At 47.3% G+C, this 21,525-nt stretch overlaps 2 protein-coding genes and 1 long non-coding RNA gene across 7 annotated transcripts in view; 1 reads left to right on the forward strand and 2 right to left on the reverse strand.

Annotated features, from left to right (window-relative positions):
- The window catches only part of LOC102937884 (charged multivesicular body protein 3), a 56,575-nt gene extending 44,563 nt beyond the window's left edge, over positions 1–12,012 (reverse strand). The window contains exons 1-3 of one of the 3 annotated variants that reach the window (XM_043544875.1): positions 11,909–11,923; positions 9,781–10,051; positions 5,028–5,167 (exon numbers count right to left, since the gene is read on the reverse strand). In XM_043544875.1, the coding sequence (XP_043400810.1) occupies positions 5,028–5,167; positions 9,781–10,006 (366 nt within the window). In that variant the 5' untranslated portion in view covers positions 10,007–10,051; positions 11,909–11,923. Of the gene's footprint in view, positions 1–5,027; positions 5,168–9,780; positions 10,052–10,439; positions 10,683–11,908 lie in introns of those variants that run through there. The other 2 variants (XM_007063711.4, XM_037898297.2) reach the window with 2 other exon arrangements.
- Positions 12,013–12,792: 780 nt separating this feature from the next.
- Positions 12,793–19,135, reverse strand: LOC119566152. 2 transcript variants are annotated; one of them, XR_006290249.1, is made up of 2 exons: positions 19,001–19,135; positions 12,793–18,250 (listed from the first exon to the last, which is right to left on the reverse strand). It is a non-coding gene; the product is annotated as an uncharacterized LOC119566152 (long non-coding RNA). The 2 variants fall into 2 exon arrangements; XR_005225260.2 differs by lacking the exon at positions 19,001–19,135 and adding an exon at positions 18,610–18,785.
- A 217-nt stretch (positions 19,136–19,352) lies between these two features.
- RMND5A (required for meiotic nuclear division 5 homolog A) overlaps positions 19,353–21,525 on the forward strand; it is a 44,530-nt gene continuing 42,357 nt past the window's right edge. For both annotated transcript variants that reach the window (XM_037898302.2, XM_037898301.2), the window contains exon 1: positions 19,353–19,494. In XM_037898302.2, the coding sequence (XP_037754230.1) occupies positions 19,353–19,494 (142 nt within the window). The remainder of the gene's footprint in view (positions 19,495–21,525) is intronic.

Below are 21,525 nucleotides of genomic sequence, written 5' to 3' on the forward strand. Positions count from 1 at the left end.
ACAATTGCGCAGCCAAATGGTTTCTCCATCATTAGCTAATCAGTATAGTTGCTACTTGCTTTGCCAATTGCCCTAATTAGGATTTTTAAAAAACTATTATTATTCCACTATAAATCCCATACAAGTGTTAAAGGGTTTGATATAAACCAATGAACTTGAGGAAATTAAACACTCCTACTGTCCAGATCAGCTGCTGTGTCTACGCAACACAGAAAGATCACTCCCTTTTCCATTACTCCAGAAATACACAAACATGAGCACACCAGGGTAGCAACCTAAATTCTAAGTTTCATTTCTGCTGTTGGTGTAAGCCAGATATCCCTCATGCTATTTCATGCAGAGTTTTTTGTAGGTCATAATAATAATATCTAGTCCCTCATTAAATTTCCAAGATGTGCAACCATCACAAGACATGTGAATGAAGGGTCTCGCAGTTGACAACTGAGGACAAGAACCGCATTTAATTATAACTTTGGTATAGTCTCCAGTATAGTATGTCATTTTAGCATTTTTGATTTCTATAAGTTTTTCCCTCTGCACTGTAGTTACAAGACATAGGATAAAAATTTTCTGTGCATTTGAGGCACAAGAGGGAGGATGAGATGCAGGAGAGGGATTAGGTATATTTTGATGCAGAAAACATTAAAACAGGATTAACTAGACAATTTGAATGTTAAATAATGCTTTCAACATATCACATACAGATTAAGGTATAATGCATGGTGATTTAAAATGTAGTACTTTATCAAGAACACAGGGCGACTAAAGTTGTTTGACTGAAGAAACCCAATGTTGTTGTAGCTGTGTTGGTCTCAGGATATTAAAGACACCAAGTGGGTGAGATAATCTCTTTTATTGGACCAACCAATCTGTTCTATCTTGTACCTAGCTGTGACTCTCTGAGTACATTTCCCAGACCTGAAGAGGAGCTCTGTGTAAACTTAAAAGCTTATCTCTCCTACCAGCAGAAGTTGGTCCAATAAAAGATATTACCTCACCCAACTTGAATCTCTAAAGGAACCCAAAGCATTCTACAAACTGATACAGAGCCTACTTGGGGATCATTTCACCTATCTATGGTGAAACAGCAGCCGTTTGAAAGAAATACCAACTTAAAAGAAAAAAAGGGGACCGAACGGGGGGGTCTCACACATCTGAGGAGAGTGCACTAACCACAGAGTTCTGGATATTCTGAAAAGGCCTCCCCTCAGTCTCTTACGTTAAAACTGTTCCATTGTGGATAAATACTTAGAGTCACTAGGCCAGAAAGAGAGAGCGAGAGAATGACTCCGTAGTCAGGTGCTTAGGGCACCCTCTTGGATGGAGATCCAGGGACCAGTCTCCCTGCTCCAAGTACTCAAAAGTATTTATATACAGTAGAACAGCTTCTCCTGGAGACTAGGAGTCCTACATCAGAATATCCCTTTGCTTAATGGTTAGAGCACTCTCCTGAGGGACGGGAAACCCCCTGTTCAAATTCTTTCCCTGCTTCTGGCAGAGGGGTGAATTGAACCTGAGTCTCCCACATCCCAGGTGAGTACTCTAACCACTGGTATAAAAGTTATAAGATGGGCACCACCATCTCCTCCTCCCCGCTCAGATTTTGAATGGGACCTGATCTAGTAGGCAGCCTCTGAGCATACCTACTGGATCAAGGGTGACAATACGTCCTGTTTTGGTTGGAGAGTCCCTTTTTTAAGCCCTGTCCTGACTTTTTTTTGGCAAAAGCAAACAAGACAGATGCCTAGTTTTGTGTAAAAAGAAAAAAAAAAAGTGGGGTGCGGATACATGTACGGGGGTGGGGGGGAGTGGTGATGCCAACCCTGCACAGGGAGAGAGGCAGGGCTCAAGTGGGGGACAGGCAGGGCTCGAGCAAGCAGCATCTCTAGTCTCAGCCTGATGCAGGGGGAAAGGCAGGGCTTGGGCGATCAGCAACGCCAGCCCCGCATAGAGTTTGGGGTGGGGCGGGGCACCTCAGGCTAGCCTCATGTGATGTTCTGTTTTCCCTTTGGGAAATATAGTCATCCTAATCAGGCCCCATCTGAAAGTTAGGCAGACAAACATCTATCTTCCCCAGTTTGTGAAGTGCTCTGGGGCTTAAGTAGGAGATAGGTGTCAGGATCATGCATGCCCAGAGGCAAAACCTTAGGTGATTAGGGAACTTTTACGGGAAGGCTTGAATGAGTTCAGTAGAAGTCTTGTGGATTGCAGTGGACTCTAAAACTGGAACTTAGGTGCCTAAGTACCTTTGTGAATCTAGACATAAAAGACTATTTCCATTGGAAAAGACGTAAGTGATATATAAATAACAGCCTTCTTTATAAAATGCAAGAACAAGAGAGTACTTGATGAATTAAAAGGCAAATATAAAAGTTAAGACCTTGTGTGCAAAACACAAAAACAAGAACCTCCCAAAACACAAAAAAAGCTTGTTGCCACATTACATTATTCAGGCAAACCAATTAAATTCAGAAAGATGTCAACATTTTACATGAATTAGAATATCCTTTGCAGCTGCCCTTTGACAGTCCTTATTTCATTCTAGCTCTCCTTATGTTTTCATGGCATAAGCTAATCAGCAGCTGAAGCCTGGAAGTTTCCTTTTCCTCTCCACATCCATGGTACAATGTTGCACAGGTATACTGTGAGGGTTTCACAACTTCCTCTGACACTTCCAGCAATGGCTACGGTCAGAGACAGGAGACCTGATCAGGTTTTTGCAGGTCCATCCATTTGTGGTATATGGCAGTAGTTAAGCCACAGCCCTGACAACTATAACATCATTTAAAGAGGCATTTTTATCTGTAGATGACTTGCTGTATATTTGAGAGTCATATAGTGTAACAATGATATTGGAATCACTCTCATGTCATCAGGCATGAAGAAATTCTAGAACCTGTCTGCAGAGTTGAGGCTGTAGCAGGAGGGATAAGAGGAAGCAAGAGTGCCACACACCAATCCTACATCAACATGGTTATCAATATGGTAAACTGGACTGGCCTCAGCTCTTGGAGTTACTACTTAACCTCCTTGTCAACCAAAAAGGAAATGCCATATCATCAAGATAAAAGGAAAGAAGTAATGAGCTCATCAGCTAATACAAGAGAAAGAATGTTGCAGCTTTAGGGACTCCAAGGAAGCTCCATGGAGAAATATCAGGCACTTTGACATATGCAGTCATTGAGGAAGGCGAGATTGCTTGTATTGATGCACAGATTACCAGATTATTTTGGATACTTTGTGTAAGAGTTCACAAAAAAACAAGGAACATAGCCACAAAATATTTGACATTTCTTTGCATACTGACTTTGATCTGTTTCTTCAAATGTTTATATTGCTGGCCGTAAACAATACACTCACAGATAAACCTGTCTTAAGTGAGCCCTCACTTGACCAACCTTTGCACCCACCAGTTTCAGGAAAAATCTAACATCTCTGTACTTTTTCTGTGCCATTATTTATGCATAGGACAGACCCCTGGGAGGACAACAACAAACAAAAAAAGTGTAGACCCACTATCTTATCCTCTTTCAAAACCCCGAAACCTGTCACTTTAAGACCGTCCTCAATTCTATAGCCTACAAAACACTGGCAGCTGACCATGGCTGAGCATGCGATGAGCTGTGACTGTCACTCTTACTCTGCTTCACTACAGCAGCCAAAACTGACTGGAGATCCAGGGACAGTACCCCGATAGGTATCCCAGCTCCTTTCTGTTTCCCAGCAATTAGTGCAGGCAACGTGGGGGAAAGGAAGGTAGGGCAGGCAATGTGGGGGAAAGGAAGGTAGGGCAGGCATCTTCCCTGGGCACTGCCCATGAACACTGGAGTCCCTGTCTTCGTTACTGATCTGTACTTAGAAGGTTTAGTCCTCTGACTATTAGCTGTCTTGTTAAATTTCCAAGCCCTACATATGTATATGGCTCAGGGTGGCCAATTAGATGGACAGAAGCAGTACAGATTGATCAGATAAGTTAGGGGAGAAAAAAAAAGTATGATATCAAGAGATTTGAGAAAGAAAGGAGAAACAGAAAAGATAGGGGGGAAAGTAGAGGCCACAATGTAGAGTAAGAAATGTGGGGGGGGGGGGGGGAAGAGTGAGAGGAGGAGGAGAAACAATGAAAATAGTTCAGAAAGTCATATACCACAAGCTATTACTAGAACAAAAAATGGAGAGAAACCAAGAATGGAAAGGCGATACTACAGCTTTCTTCCTTTTATTCTGTAGGACTGGGCAAATACTATTTAGTGAATATGCTATTCAATAAGTTGCACTGGATCAAATAATTTATTCAATGATTTTTATTTTTGCAGTATTGTGACAAACTCTATAGCTGGTCAAATATCATTCAAAAATACCAGTTATGTCCAAATAATTATTTCTAATATAGTCTACTATTTGATCAGTCATAGTAATAAATAACTACATTTTTAAAATGTATTAAGTAAGCTGATGAATAATATATTGCAATCAAATTCAGTATGCAACTGAAAGTACACAACTAATTTTATTCCTTTAAAATTGTTGGGGCTGACCTTTGGGAAGGTGCCAACACACATTTTTCATCCTGGCCAGCTGGGGGTCAAGTACATTTCCCCCCAAATCCTTAGCTTTGCCTATTGGGATGTTTCATAATGCATATACATAACATACAATGGCAAATTCTTACTGTACCTGGCTACATGCCAGTGCAGTGTGTACACTTAAGAACAAATATGTATTATTGTGCTATTTACTGGTTCTATATTATAGTATGCTGTTTAGTAAGAGACATTTAATGAAAAATTGTTATGATCGGTATAGGAGCTCTGTCACTTCCTATCCTATCTGCTGTCGCACAGGTTAGTTCTCTCGTGCTTGTTACCTTGGAGTACCCTTCTGGGGTTTTCCTTGTACCATAGAGTCAAATGCAGTCTCTTAGCAAACTCAGACCCTACATGTTGCTATTACATGAACTAGTCTCCAGAAATAACTTCTCCTTTGAAGCATATTTTAGCCACGATCAAAACTAGAAAAATTTCCAATACCTGTACCAGCCAGATACCATCCTTTGTGTCTTCGACAAGCTCATAGAAGTGCATTTCGCCACTGAAGTTTGTACTGGACACTGATTCAGAGGCCTCTTCTTCCTTGAGAGCAGAATAGAGCTCACCCTCCATGAGGTCTCCTGAATAATGGACAGAAGGAAAAAAAAAATTACACTACATTTGATAAAGGTCACATTAATCAAAAATATTCCAACACGAAAGCCATTTCTTTGTCAGATAGTGAAGATTTTGTTGATTACATTTTACATAGCTGGGTGCAGCATCACTTCAGTCCAAGGACCATTAAAACTATTCTTAGTTTATTTTTATATGTATTCATACTGTTAACACACACACCAATTTTAGCTGTCAATAAGCCATGAGAAATTAACATTACACAGATTACAGAGATGCATCTACATATGTAATTGGACATACTGAAAAACAAATGTATTTTCAGCCTCGTAAGTCCCTGTTGATGTTGACTGAAATTTGCAGTACTAAATTGGAAGACATCAGTTTTAGTTTCGATGTCTACTCCTTTATTTTACATGAAATTTAGTTCTATAGTAAACACAGAGATCACACAAAAGACAAATTGTTAAAACTGCCAATTTAGACAGGTTTTTAGAATTCCAAACACTATAATTAGAATTTTACTTACAATCGAATAATCTGACGTAGCTTTTACACAGCTAGCCTATGATTAAATTATTCCATTCTAAAAATTTATTTATTCATTCTATTTACAAAGTAGTAAACATTTCCTAAGAACTTCAAGCCTAGCAACATGGTTTCCTTAAAACAATGTATGTAAGCGTATTTGATCATCTCTCTTTTGTTATCTCATTTCCTTTCCCATACTTCCTTTTAGAGACATTACAAACTAGATTATATTGTTAATACCAAATAACATTGTAGCAGTTACTGTATTAAACTCTCTTGAAAGTTTTTTTTGGTAAACAAGGAAGTTGTTTCTTACAAAATGTACGAAATTTAGAATTAAAGTTGAACTCTTGGTTGTTAGAAAGCTATGAACTTCATTGAGAGACACCATCACATGATTTAAAGCCAAAAAAAAAAAATTGTGTAAAATTGTTACAAAACTTAATAGGAGTGTTTCTGTGACATTTAAAAAAAATCAGTGACAACATTTTGTTTGGAGTTAAACATTCCCTTTCAGTGTTTGCACCCAAACATTACACCATTATGAAAGCACAGGAGCCAAAAAGCAAAAGTGACAATCAACACAAGTGAAACTGACTAATCAGTTGTCACTGTTCAAACAAGGGAAATAATAATAAATAATAATAATAATAAAAAAAAGTAACTAAACAAGGTAAATGGTGAAAAGCAAGTTAGATTTTTAAAGTGTCAGTGCTAACAGTATCAGCAATTAATATCAACAATTAATTTTTTTAAGTCAATGGGACCCAAATCTCTTCTCACTTTCACTGGTGTAAATTAAGAGTCAGTCCATGCTAGTCTTTTTCTTTCTGCCCAAACACTCTGAAGTCCTAGCTCCCATTACTGTTGCCTCTTCTCCATCCTCCCCCTCTCCTACACCCACATCCCATTGACAATCAATTTAAAAAGCAGCAGCTAAAATTATCTTCCTTGCCTGTTACTCAGTCCACATCAGCCCTTCCTCCCAACCCCATTCGCCATATCACATTCTAATTTCACATCCTCACCATCAAGGCCCTTCTACAACACCGCACTTCTTTACTGGTCTGCTCAATCCTTATGTTGCTTGCCACCTTCAAAGATGCCAATCTCATCCTTTCTCAGCTTCTCACACAACATTTCCATGCCTAATTCCTGACTGTGTTTTGTATATGTATAGAACTATAAAACCACTACACTACCCTCTCCTCAAGACCCACACCTCTGAAGCAACACCTGTAAGAAACCAGTCAGACTGCTAGGTTGAGAAGCACATAGGGAAAGCTGGCACATTATTATAAAGATTAGCATATTTGTTGGTATCCTTCTCTCTTCCTAGACTAGATCAGTGATACTCAGACCTCAGTGGTTCAGAAGCCAAATTAGCAATCGACATTATCCAAAAGAGCCACAGTAGCGTGAATTCATTGTTTCTTTAATATTATATATTATTATTCTTACAGCAAAATGATGGACCAAGTATTATTATTTTATCAACTACAATGGGTTAACAACATAGGAAAAGCATACTGATTGGCTAATAATTAAATCACACAGTGTTTTAATATAATGTGAGGCGAAGAGCCACAGGAGATACATTAAAGAGCCACTTGCGGCTCATGAGCCTAGGCCTGAGTATCACTGGGCTAGATTCACAAAGGGTTTTAGGCATTGTGATGCGAAGCGTTGCAATGCTTAACGCCTAGGTGCCTAGGAAATTGCTGTGATTCACAAAGATAGAGTTAGATGCTCAAGCTTCCTATAACAAAGGGAGATAGGCACCTAGAAATGGAGTTCACAAAAGCCAGCAGCTAGATTAGGAGCCACCTAAGCTAGCCAATTGGAAGTGCATCTCTCCTAAGCCATGCCCCTCTCAGGGAGTTCCATGCCTAAATCCATGGGCTGGAGCAAAGTGCCTATCTCTGCTTGGGATTCTCCGCTGTGAACCCTCTCCTGAGTCAAGTGCCTACGGTATTTCTTACAAAAAGTTCAAGCTGGGGAGAAGAAGAGCTCCCTCATAACTTTTAGCCCAATGCTTATGGTATTCACCTGGTATGTCTATGACCCAGTGGTTCGATTACCCCGCCACTGCCTGATGGCAGTGGTGCCTGATGCCTGATCTGCCACTTGCTGTTCCAGTTTGGATAAGAAATTAAAGAGTCACTGGGCAAGCGAGAGACAGTGCACACAAGTGTGTAAGTAGATAATACTGTACATAGAAACAACCTGTCTACATACATATGAAATAAGCTGAACTTAAAATAGAAATCAATACAGGTGACTTTAAATCTTATTAAAAGATGTATAATCTGTTTGGCCCATACAAGGTTGTACTTAGGTTTGTGTGGCCCTCCTGTGTAATAAGTTTGGGCACCACTGCCCTAACCCTGGGCTCAAATTTATGTGGGAACACCTCTGACCATCATGGGCCATTTTAAGTGCAGTTAGATATGCTCAGAGCACACCAACCAGATCAGGCCCCACAGGTGAGTTAGGCGGAGGAGCATTTTTCTTCCCTCAGCTAATTAATTGCACTGGGCTCGGGCGCCCAGACATCTAGAGTGAAGCACCAGCCTACATTCCCAGAGGCTGAAACATAGGCACCTAGGGAAATCTTTTCCAGCAAAAATGTGAGTGCTGAGTGAGTTTAGGCACCTACAGGGCTAGGTGGCAGTGGAGCAGAAATTTTGTAAATACCAGTGGTATCTGGATTTTACACACCTAAAGTGGCAGTTAGATGCTTAAGTCCCTTTGTGAATCTAGCACCATAGGTTACTTCTCTTTTTAGATAGCAGGCTCTTTGGCACAGGAGTTAGTTACATCTCTGTGCTATGTCCTGCATAAACACACACATAAGAATGTTGCTCCTAATTGGGGTCTTCGAGCACTATGGTAATATAAATGGTAAGTTAGAGGAGTTCCACCAGGGCAAGACCAGTGTGACCAAAATTAGGCCCATAACAGTGTCCTTTTAAAAAGTTAATATTCTGGCCTATGTAGTTACAGTGCTGAGGGCTAGAGTAGCCAGGAGGATGCAGAGTGGGAGGGGAAAAAAATGTTTGACTTTCAGAAGCAAAGCTCAGAGTAACAGCCGTGTTAGTCTGTATTTGCAAAAAGAAAAGGAGGACTTGTGGCACCTTAGAGACTAACCAATTTATTTGAGCATAAGCTTTTGTGAGCTACAGCTCACTTCATCGGATGCATCTCGGATGTAGCTCACGAAAGCTTATGCTCAAATAAATTGGTTAGTCTCTAAGGTGCCACAAGTACTCCTTTTCTTTTTAGAAGCAAAGCTGACAGGATACTTCCTACTGTGCAAACATAATCTAATATTCAGATTCAATCCCCCTCAGCAACTCAGACTAACTTCTCTAAAATAGTCCCTTTCCTGCTTGCTCAGTAACTAGTCTATTGAATATAGAAGATCTATTTTCTTGACAGATGGTAGAATATGATATTCACATTTACAACTTCTGTTAGAAATTTAATGTATTTCACAGTTCTACAGCTTTTTGAATGATCTCTTACATTTATCACACTAATATTTTATTATTTGGTCTACCAAGACAACTGGTTATTTATTTAAATTCTGCTTGGAGAGCTGTTAACTCATAAAGGTGGACATAAGGTTGAGAAACAGAGACATGTATTGTATATAACATTTGACAAGACCTGCAAAACTGAGGCTCTGACCCCTCACAGTAAGCATATCGTGATACTTTGCATAAAAGTAGCATTTGTCCGGATGTCCTTGGCCAAAATTTCCCTCCTCCCACAATACTATAGTAAGGCATGCCCTGTGCCAGCTGGCTGCTGTCCTATACCCCAGAGGTGGCTGCATTTCAATGGTGCTGTATGTACAATCTGGAAAGCACTTTAGGACCCTTCCGTATGAAAGCTGCTATTAGAAATGTAAGATTATTACTACTGAGATGATTTTGTTCCCCAATAAGCTCTTAATGCGTATTAAGGTTTTTTTAAAATCAAGCGTTCAAAGATTTTTAACTAAAGAAAACCATTCCTAGGCAAAAAGCCAGCAAACGTCTAAACGTTAATGGGTGAAATATCTTCTTACATGATCTCTTACCTGACTTCTCCACCAGCTCCCTGACATCTTTCTTTTCCGGCAGCCCAGAGTACCCAAGCCCCCTGCACTCCAAAATGGTCTTCAGCTTCTTGAAGCTCAGGGCCACCGGGTCCACCAACTGGGTGGCAAAGAAGCCAGTCTCATACCAGACAATGGCCTCAAAAAACCTGGCCAGGACAAACAGGACCAGAAAATAGAGAAGCAAGAAAAACAGCTTCAGCCACATCTTTCCTCTCTGTGTGTGTGTGACTCTCTGCAGAGAGAGCCAATCCTAGGAGAGAGAGAAAGAGAGAGATCCCAATGGAGGAGACAGGGGGAAGGAGCGAATTATTCAGACCAATAACCCCACTGCTGCCGCCGCCTGGATCCTCCTCCTCGCCCCTGGCTTCTGGGCCCTCTCCTTGCTGCCCTGGTCCCCAGTCGGGTGTTGGGGGGAGAGAAAGGAGATCTCAGGGGTGTTGCCAAGTTGGCCGGGGGAGGGGGCTGAGCCCCCAGTGAGGCCGGGGATGGATGGGGGGGAGGGGGTGGCCTGCGGCCCCCACTCAGGCCGGGGGGGCGGGGGGAGGGGAAGAGGCTGATCTGTGTGAGGGGGATTTGGAGGGGAGACCACTCCCCGGGCTGAACGGTCAGCGGGGTGAGGCGCTGGGCCTGGCGCCTGCCTGCAAGGTCCGGGTCCCGGCCTCCCGCGCCCGGCCGCCGCCTGGCCCCAGCGGAGCCCGAGCCGCCGGCCGAGACATAACAAGTGACGTCGCAGCCGGGGACAGCCGGGGAGGGGGCAAAGGGCAGCGGGGAGGGGGCACCTCGGGCACCGCCCCCTCCCTGTTTCCGCCCGCCCGAGGGCGGTGCTGGGTGCATAGCCAGCCACCAAAGGGAGCGGGGGGGCGCAAGGCCGGGAACACAGACCCCCCCCCCCCCACCCCACCCGGGAGCGCTATTTGTAGGAGGAGATGCCAGGGAACTGCCTCCCCCCAATCCCCCGTTTTCCCCGGCCCCTCATTGCCCTTCAGTCTCTGCCTTGGCCCCTCATTGCCCCTCCCCCATCTCTTCCACGGCCCCTAATCCCCCCTCCCCCCATTCCCGGGCCCCGGACACTTAGTTCCCCCCCCATCTCTTCCCCGGCCCCTAATGCCCTCCTCCCCCCATTCCCGGGCCCCGGACACTTAGTTCCCCCCCCATCTCTTCCCCGGCCCCTAATCCCCCCTCCCCCCCATTCCCGGGCCCCGGACACTTAGTTCCCCCCCATCTCTTCCCCGGCCCCTAATGCCCTCCTCCCCCCATTCCCGGGCCCCGGACACTTAGTTCCCCCCCCATCTCTTCCCCGGCCCCTAATCCCCCCTCCCCCCCATTCCCGGGCCCCGGACACTTAGTTCCCCCCCATCTCTTCCCCGGCCCCTAATCCCCCCTCCCCCCCCATTCCCGGGCCCCGGACACTTAGTTCCCCCCCATCTCTTCCCCGGCCCCTAATCCCCCCTCCCCCCCCATTCCCGGGCCCCGGACACTTAGTTCCCCCCCATCTCTTCCCCGGGCCCTAATGCCCTCCTCCCCCCATTCCCGGGCCCCGGACACTTAGTCCCCCCCCATCTCTTCCCCGGCCCCTAATCCCCCCTCCCCCCCCATTCCCGGGCCCCGGACACTTAGTTTCCCCCCCCCCCATCTCTTCCCCGGCCCCTGAGCCACCATTCCCGGGCCCCGGACACTTAGTTCCCCCCCATCTCTTCCCCGGCCCCTAATGCCCTCCTCCCCCCATTCCCGGGCCCCGGACACTTAGTTCCCCCCCCCATCTCTTCCCCGGCCCCTGAGCCACCATTCCCGGGCCCCGGACACATAGTTCTCCCCCCCATCTCTTCCCCGGCCCCTAATCCCCCCCTTCCCCCCATTCCCGGGCCCCGGACACTTAGTGTCCCCCCATCTCTTCCCCGGCCCCTAATCCCCCCCTCCCCCCATTCCCGGGCTCCGGACACTTATTCCCCCCCCCATCTCTTCCCCGGCCCCGGATACTCATTCCTCATTCACCCCCCCCCCCCCGATCTCTTCCCCGGACACATGCCCCCCAGGGAATGATCCTCCCCCCCATATCCTGTGACTGGGATTATCATTTGCTAAAGCACACGGGCAGCAGCCTGTTTACCTCGGCCCCCCGCTCCCGGGCTCCCTGTGGGACCCAGTCGCCCCCACCCAAGCGAGCCGAGGCGGAAGCGGGAGAGGCTGAGGCGTGGGGCAGGCATGGTTTTAGCACCCCGAGCCGGGCTTTTTCATAACCGCGTTGGCGAGTCCGCAGCATCCCGCCCCCACCCCGGCCCTGCTGTGAAGGGCTGACACCCCACGAACAAGGGAGCTCCAGGGCAAGTGAACTGGGGTGTAACGCGAGGAGCCCGGTCCTTCCTGCTGACAGCAGCTGCTCTACCTGTGTGCAAGCCAGGCAGCTGCCTAGGGCTGCAGGTTTGGCCCGGCCACCCCTCTGTCATGATGGAGAGATGGCTGGGTCAAATTTGGGTGGCCTTGTAACCCCATGCGCCAGGTCACACTGCCACTCACTCAAATGTGGCCCGGCTGCTCCCCCATCATGACGGGGGGAGGGCAAATCTGCTGCCCGCTTGTGAGGAGGAGCGGCTGCAAATGTAGTTTTGCCTAGGATGGCAGATTGTCTTGTGGGGCCTCTGTCGATGGAGATTCATGTGTGCTCCCCCCTTAACTCACATGATTTATTCCTCTCACCCAAAGTGATAACAAGCAACCCAAATGCTGCTGCTCCCCAGGATCAGGCCCTAAGTGCTTCCAGAGAGACGAACCCCCCCACACATCCCCCTGTGCCTTGCCAGAGCTGGAGTTTAATTTATGTGCTCAGTTGGATGTTAATGGTAAATTCTATGGTGACTGACTATAGACTTTTTAATAGTTTTGACATTTTAATGTTTAAGACTTTTTTTATTAACTGAAATTTTCAAAATTGCAGGAAATTGGGAGCGGGGGAGGCATCAGATACTAATTATTTAATGATTGTAGGCATTGAGATTCAAAAAGTAAAAGCTTTATAACCATTAAAACACAAATTGTCAACATCACATGCCAAAATATACAAAGTAGATATCCTTAAATCAAACTCTAATAAGTTTGCAAGCAGCATTTTTCTTACATTGCCTATTTGTTACATTTCAATTACCAATTTTTGTCATTTTTGTGTGTGGATGGTGAAATTGACATTTACCAATAAAAATGTAACCTTTGCACACTTAACTATAGAAAAGCCATGCAGAGTTAGATCAGATGGTCAGGCAGCTTAGGCCCCCGATTTAAGTTTTGTATGAAAAGAAAAGCTTCACAAAACCACAGCACTGATATGTGTCCCATTCGTAACTCTTGTCCAACAAGCCACATGAAATCTGACCAAAAGTATTGAAGTTCCTACAGCTAAAGCATAGCTGGAGAGCATTTGCTGCATGGAGCCCCCATGGTCAGCTGGGAAGATGCATTCAGCTGTCCATAGGGAGCAAACAGGAAGTGGAATTTCAAAAAATTATTGGGCCTTAAAAGGGGGAAGGGTGGATACCTTTGTACCTAGGTGCAGCGCAGCAAAGTTCAAACTGCTGACCAGTTGTCACGATGGGCATTGTGGGACACCTCATGGAGGCAATTAGAGCAACATAACCAAAGGCGGTGTCTACACTGACACTTAGTTGATATAACTGCTGCAAAAAGCTCTATGCTTCTCAGCAAAGTGGTTTTATTTTGTTGGCAAAGCAGGAGAGTTTTCTTGCCAGAAGGAGCATTGCAGTGTGTACACCTCCACTGTTTTGTCAATGAAAGCTGACTTTTGTTGACAAAACTGTGTAATGTAGACAAGGCCTAAGGCTCCTTAATAATAGCAGGGCTTACAGAAAAACAAAGTATAGCAACATGCCTCAGCTGTCTCAGGACACAAGCTCAACCTAATTTCTGGTGCATGTTAGTTCACAGCCAGGGCCCCTTCACTGAGAACACCATAGATACCATTCCCCAAATTTGAACATGGCTACTCTTATCCTCCGTGTACTTGCTGAGTAGAGTTCTGATCGTCAAGAGTGGCAAGGTTAATTGATTTTAGTGGTAGCTGGTCACAAGCTGAGCCTTTTGGCTTTGTCACCTTTGCTCCCTATATTGAAAGTCATAGTCCTTTATTCTTAGGATGTACATTTGTGAAGGGATAGTCAAGAGTAAAGATTTGAAGGATGAACCATATAGCGCCAATACTAGACAGTTAAGGACAAACTGATTTTAGGAGATAGTTTTGCTCAATACTGAGTCACATGGGGGAAGACCAGCTTGAACAGAATGTACCCAGGGATCAGTTGGTATTTTAAAGTTAATCTATGAGAGGGAGGGGTTGTAATGCTCTCCCATTTCTTCATAATATGTCACAGTCCACAAAACTTTATCAAGCTGACAAATGTGAGGCATAATTTCTGGGTCTCTGTCAAATCTTCCATGCACTAAGGGTCCTTCTAAATAATGAGAAAGTGACTCACTGCTGTAATGACCACTAACAGGACCAGCCCACACACACCCCTGCCTGTGCTGAAAACTGTTTGGCTACTAGCGTAGATAGGTCCAAAATGTAATTTACAGCATTACAAAAAGCATGTTCAACATCACCTGACGTCAGGCCCCTAACAGATTCTTTGTACCCGTACTGCAACCCTCTTCTCCTTTAAATCCCTCTTAAAGATCTACTTCTTCTGAGACACATACAAGAACGTAGCTGACTAATTCCTATATATTTATCTAAAGTGAACAGCTCAGACATACATGGAGTGATGGGTGGGAGGAACCTACCATGTTTAATTTCAGTTAAAAGTTTGTTCAGGATTTTTAATAAGCAGTGGACTTATCACCGTATGAATACTTTGCTCATATGTTGTATCCCTCACTGCTTTTATGTTTTTAGGGTGTATGCTTTTCAGGGTAGGGGCTGTTCAGCTCCTCCTCAGTTTGGAAAGCACATAGCAATAATTAAATAAAAGTACACACAGCAAAACTGTTTAATGTCAATTAAGTAAGGTGTGGTAGGGGCACATAGACAATGCTTGTCTCTAATATGGCATTTCCTATTGTCAATGGACTAAGTGAAGCAGAACAGCACTGCCTTTGCCAAGTGCCTCAAAAGTTAGTCCCAACACTTCCCACGCACTGTTGATTGTGGTTTTTGGTTAAAATAATTTCTCTAGGCTTGTAGTTCAACTTTCTGGCAGTTCATATGTATTCACATGCTGATATTTTGGCAAGCAAACCAAAATATGAAACTCTGGAATATGACCGTCCTAATAGTAAGGACACAGACATCACTACTTTTTAAAATTTGATTTTCTATCAGTGCTCAGTGGTAGACTGGGCAGCAAGGTAACTGACTGAGACTTTCACAGCAAAGAAGCGGAGACTACCGAAGTTTCTCTATATAAGAGGGGCCTGTGAATCAGACTGGGATCTGGCTTAGCATCAGTAGTTGAAAGGCTCCCCACAACACTTCTGCCTCAACTCCATTTTGCACCTAGGTGGCCCAGTTAGGGGAACTGAAGCAGGAGGAGCCCTTGAAGTACAGAGATATGAGCAGATAGACCAGGCTGTATCCCCCATCACATTAGGTTAGGCCTTGTATACACTACAAAGTTTTGTTGGCAAAAGCAAAACAGGGGAGGCGTACACACTAAAAAGCTACTTTTAGCAGCAAAACTCTGCAGTTTTGCAGACAAAATAAGACCACCTCAACAAGGGGCATAAAGCTTTTTGCGGCAAAATTAAAGCAACAAAGCATCAGTGTAGACACTGCTGTTTGTTTCGTTGACATAACTGGCTTCCACAAGTATTCCTCAGTGCCTGCCACCACTATTCCACAGTGCCTGCCATGACCGCTCGGCTCATTGTTTTGATCTCTGCTGCTCCGCAGGCATGCGCCCCTCCCCTCTCACAGCTCCAGGAAGTATCTAACAGCTGTGCATGCTGCACCCTTTGGGGAAACAAAGAGCAAATCATTGATGTGGAATGCTCCTGTTCTACCCTGCACTAGGAACACAGCAGCAGGCAGACTGCTACTGCAGGGACAGGACTGCTGTGCTACTGTGACATATTCCTCAGGAGGAAGAGCTCACACAGCTGCTCAGAATGCCACTGTGGCAGAACTTGGAGAGAATCACAGAACCATAGGCAGGCAGAGTAGGCTGCTGCAGGAGAGAGTGCTGTGCCAACCAGAGCTGGGGGCTGACGTGGGGTGGTGGCGTCCACCTTTCCCTGCCTCAGGATAAGTCAGCCTGCTGTCTCCCCCACCTCAGACACATGGCTCTGCTCTCCCTCCCCCACACACTTCATCTGAAAAAGCAGCTGACAATCTACTAGAATGCCCCTGGAACAATGGGATTGAGAAACCTTCATCATATGATGCTGTACCTGCCCCATGAGGCACTGCAAACCCTTCCCAAAGCACCCTGCAGCTAGTTGCACAGTGGGGGTAGCTATCACAGTACACTGCTCTCTGTGTGGATGCGAGAGCTGTTAGCGTGGATGCACTCTGCCAACACAAGGAGCTAGTGTGGACAGGCAACAGCCGTTTCAATTAAAGCAGAAAAAACTCTGTAGACAAGGCCTTAGTCTAACACAGCCCTCTTCCCCCATCTGTCCCCCACCCCTCATTGTCTCCCCAACCTACGAATTTGGCCCTAACTATACTGATGATTAAAGGCTAGATACAACCATCAACTTTGCTGAATTACAACCCAATTTTTTTCAAATGTAGCCTACACATAAGTATTCAGTGAGTTTTAACTATATGAAAAGTCTGAAAAGTCCCTAATTCAATTGTTAAGAATGTTTGGACCAAAGAAAGGCAAGATATGTACTGGTATTTTTAAAAGGCCCATTTTAAAATTCATTCTAACAACCTATTTAGCAAAATTACTTGTGAATGGTCAGAAAACTCATCTCGTACTCAAAAAGCAAGTACTGTGAGTGTGAATAGAGTACTCTATTACTTATAAAGTGAAATCTCTGATTTAGGTACAAAAATGAACATGGAGAAATACATTTAGACAGTTACAGCAGCAACTATCTTTCATTTTTATTTACCCGAAAGAAATAGACCAAAGCTTGAAAACCGGGACAACCATGTTTTGTCAGACAGACAAATTTGAAGTCTTAACTGTCCATTGACAATCAGAAGTGCCTTCACTCCCCGCCCGCTGGTAGTTTGGAACTAAAAACAAAAATTCATATTTTAAATAACTTTAACCAAAATACAGTTAAATTGAGAAATGGGACAAAAACCCCCAAAACCTTTGCTAAACGATAGGGAAAGTAGTATTTTCAAGCCTTTAAGATGCAACTATATACAATGGAAATTTTAAAAAGTGTTTTTTTAAACACCCCAGCTAACAGTATCCTTTAAAATGAAATTTCAGTAGCATTATCTATATTGTGCAAAGGCAAGATATCATTGTACAGTTTTACTGGCAGTTTTAATAGTCACAAATCAACACAAGTTCCAGCAAGCACTGTGTGATATCACAATTCGTGACATTCTGCCTCAGTTTCTCCATCAGAAAAGTGGGAATACAGTGAATACTGAGTCAGTGATGTTAAAGCAATGGGATGAAGTTTTAAAGCAGGGTTTGAAAAATTTACCAGCTACCAACTAGTCAAAAGATTAAACTCACTAGACAGAGTCCAAAATAAAAGGACAGGAGCCCAACTGCCCAACTTAAATGATCTAGTGAAAAGCCAACTGCCCTTCCCAACTTGCTGGAAAGGGAAACTGTGCTATCATGTTCCTACCATGGTGTTGTCCCTTTAACCTACTCAAGGGCTCCATCTTTTATGTCAGCCTCTTGCTAGTAAGTATCTGACAGCTTTGAAGCCCCCTCTCCATACATTCCCCCTGCAAAAGAAGGAGCATTCTGTCTACCAGCCCCTAACCTTAAAGTTGTTCTACCAGTCTATCCTCCACCTTCCTTCATACTCTGAATTTCCCTCTCCAGTAGTTTCTTTTGCTGCCTCTCAGGATTTTTCCAAGTAGCAGGGTTAAAGTGACATAGTTCTTGTCAGTTCCACTACTACAGATGGGATAGGATTGGATTCTGAATAGCAACAGTAAAAGCTACAAAAGTTCTGCTCTTATTCCAGATGGCTGCTGTTTGAAAAAGCTCCAAGCACTGAGCCATATGCAGATTCATGAAGCCAACAGCAATAAAATGACATATGCAACACCTTCCCAAAGTTGTGAAGAGATGGAAATAAGATCTTTAAAGCTTGACTAGACAAAGCAGGTGGTAAGTTTAGGTACAGAAGCAAGGTGGTGGAAATGAAGATACTTTAAACATGTATTGTCTTCCATTAGTTTTCAAGATAAGATGTTTCAATCTGGGCAGAATCCTGGGTGAAGAAGTCATAGCTCTAGGACTCCTCAAATGCTTTTGCCTGAGCCAGTCCATGTAGAAAGTGCCAGCTTCTCCTGGAAAAAGGCCACTGGCAAGTTACAAAACCCAGGAAAGCAGTAAGCGCAATCAACCTCCCCCCCGCCCAAGCCTGCTCCCTACAGCCAGTACTTGCTCCACAGGTATCACCTTAGGCCACTGACTGCATACCCCGTGCGGGATCACTGTCTGTGCGGTTTCCTCAGGGGCAACTATTGCCTTGACAGCAAGGTGCGTGTAGCTGGAGGCAGAGCTCCCTGCATTGCCCCCTCAAAAGCGCACCCGAGCACTTATATCTGCAGACACAGCCCTTGACCCCCGCCCCCACAGGTACCTCACCGCCTCTCCCTTGCAAGCTCCCACCCCTGACGCTGGCTGAAGCAAGCCCGTCGCCTACCTAGGGGCAGGAGAGCCTGTGAAGGGGCTGCCCGCCATTGAGCGCCCCCAGGGCGCAGCCCCCACCCGTCTTCCCCCAGGCCTTCTCCCTACGAATCGCCTCTTTGCCCATTAGGGGCGGGCAGCCGGCCGGCCCCTGCCGCCACCTCTGAGCCCCGCCCCCATCGCCGCCGCCCCCTGCCCGGGCCCAGGCGCGACCGTAGCGCGCCCTCCCGGCATCTCCTCCAGCCCTGCTGTCTGTGGGGCTGCCTGAAAAACAATGCAGCCGAGGACCCCAGCTGGCCATCCAGCAGCCTATCATAGACTTTCCAAGACCCCAGGAGCCTGTGGCACTGCCTGAAGAATAATTCCACCGAGAACTCCAACCCCCCGTACAGCCACAGCACACGCACTGCGCAAGGATCCGAGCGATCATTCCCGATCCCGCAGTAACAAAACCGCCGACGACCCTCAGCGCCCTGCCAGCTGTTTTAAACAGAGCCTTTCTCCGGACCCGGACTGCCTACGGTGCAGCCTGAACAATAATTGACTGAGGACCTCGGGTGTCTAGTCCACTGCCTGCGCAGCGAGTGAGCCCGCTGCCGCTCAGGACCCCGGCTGCCTTTGCGCTGCCTGCACAATAACACTGCTCCGCCAGCCTCAGGGAGAAGTTCTAAACAAAATTCCGGCCCGGCGAGCGGCGGGGAGCCCGGCGGCGGCAGGGAGACCCGGCCTGAGCGAGCGGGGAGCCCCGCCGCGCTCGCCATGGATCAGTGTGTGACGGTGGAGCGGGAGCTGGAGAAGGTGCTGCAGAAGTTCTCGGGCTACGGGCAGCTCTGCGAGCGGAGCCTGGAGGAGCTGATCCAGTACGCGGGGGGGCTGCGCCGCGAGATCCTGCAGAGCGAGAGTACGTGCGGCGCGCCGGGCCCGGGACTCGGGCAGTAATGGGGGGGGGGGGCACCCTTCAGCCCCGCCAGAGAGCCCGCCCCCGATCCCTGCTCTCCTACTCCCCTCCCCATCCCGGCTCTCCTACCCCCCGCCCCATCCCAGTTCCCCCCAGCCCGCCCGCGATCCCGGCTCTCCTACTCCCCTCCCCATCCCGGCTCTCCTACCCCCTCCCCATCCCAGTTCCCCCCAGCCCGCCCCCGATCCCGGCTCTCCTACTCCCCTCCCCATCCCGGCTCTCCTACCCCCCTCCCCATCCCACTTCCCCCCAGCCCGCCCCCGACTCTCCTACCCCCCTCCCCATCCCACTTCCCCCCAGCCCGCCCCCGACTCTCCTACCCCCCCTCCCCATCCCACTTCCCCCCAGCCCGCCCCCGATCCCGGCTCTCCTACCCCCCCCCCATCCCAATTCTCCCCAGCCCGCCCCCGATCCCGGCTCTCCTACCCCCCCCCATCCCAATTCTCCCCAGCCCGCCCCCGATCCCGGCTCTCCTACCCCCCCCCCCATCCCAATTCTCCCCAGCCCGCCCCCGATCCCGGCTCTCCTACCCCCCTCCCCATCCCAGTTCCCCCTAGCCCGCCCCCGACTCTCCTACCCCTCTCCCCATCCCAGTTCCCCCCAACCCGCCCCCGATCCCGGCTCTCCTACCCCCCTCCCCATCCCAGTTCCCCCCAGCCCGCCCCCGATTCTCCTACCCCCCTCCCCATCCCACTTCCCCCCAGCCCGCCCCCGATCCCGGCTCTCCTACACCCCCCTCCCATCCCGCTTCTCCTCAGCCCTCTCCAGGCTCCCCCGATCCCGGCTCTCCTACCCCCCTCCCCATCCCAGTTCTCCCCAGCCCGCCCCCCGATCCCGGCTCTCTTAGCTCCCCCTCCCATCCCGCTTCTCCTCAGCCCTCCCCAGGCTCCCCCGATCCCGGTTCTCCTCGCTCCCCCCCGCCCCTCCCCCCCCCGATCCCGGTGCTCCTCAGCCCTCCCCACCCCCCGGTCCCGGCTCTCCTAGCCCCCCCCATCCTGGTTCTCCGCAGCCCACCCCCCGCCCCAAGCTCCCCCGATCCCGGTTCTCTTCGGCTCCTAAATCCTGTCCGGGCGTCCCCCATTTGCCCCCCTCCCCGATCCCGGCCACTCGCCCGAACGACCCCCCGATCTCGGCTTCTCTTCAGGCCCCTTTCCCAGCCGTATCTGTAAGAAACCCCGGGGGTCCACTTTCTCCGTGTCACACCCCCTCTCCCCACAGAGACCCGGAGCCCCCAACTTCCCCAATGTCCCGGTCTGGCTTCTCCTCGGGCTCCCTTTTCCCGGTCCCAGCGGCCCCCTTCCCCACCGCTACTACCACCATCGCCCCTTCCCGGTTTGGAACAACTCCCCGGGGCTGGGTGTCTCCCTCCTCCCGCCACTTCCTGGCCTCATCACCCCCAGCCTGTCCCTGCCAGTTTGGAAGGGCCCATGGCTTTTTCAGGTGCTGTGATTTTTAAGCACTCAAGGAAAATGAAATAGCGATTTCACAAATAGAGTGTAAATGGGGGGAAATTCCCAGCCAGTCAAAACATGTAAAAGTTAAAGGAAACTGTAGACAAACTTCCTTTTTTCCTTTTCTTCCTTTCCCATGTTTATCCAGTTTTCCTAAAGGGAAACAAGCCTTTGTTTACAGTTTCTGAGATAGTATTAAATGGCCTTGTAGGGGGAAACGGTGAGTCACAGCAATTTAGTGAAGAGGTTACAACCATGTTTAAATTTAGACCCTGTCCACACCTTACAGTTAACAACATGCTAACAAGAGTATTTGGGCACCATTGTTGCTAGCAGTAGTGTGGTTTCCTGACTTGCTAGGACAGGGAGACAAGGGGGGGTGAGGTAATATCTTTTTATTAGACCAACTTCTGCATATTGCAGGGACAGGGGCATTTTTCTGTTTCCCTGACCAGTTAAAAGAAAGAAGCAATCCTTCTTCATGCTGGAGACTGTGCAGATCTCTGCTACCCTCTGAACTTAA

This window comes from Chelonia mydas, chromosome 4 (assembly GCF_015237465.2).
Source record: "Chelonia mydas isolate rCheMyd1 chromosome 4, rCheMyd1.pri.v2, whole genome shotgun sequence".
Taxonomy (NCBI): Eukaryota; Metazoa; Chordata; order Testudines; family Cheloniidae; genus Chelonia; species Chelonia mydas.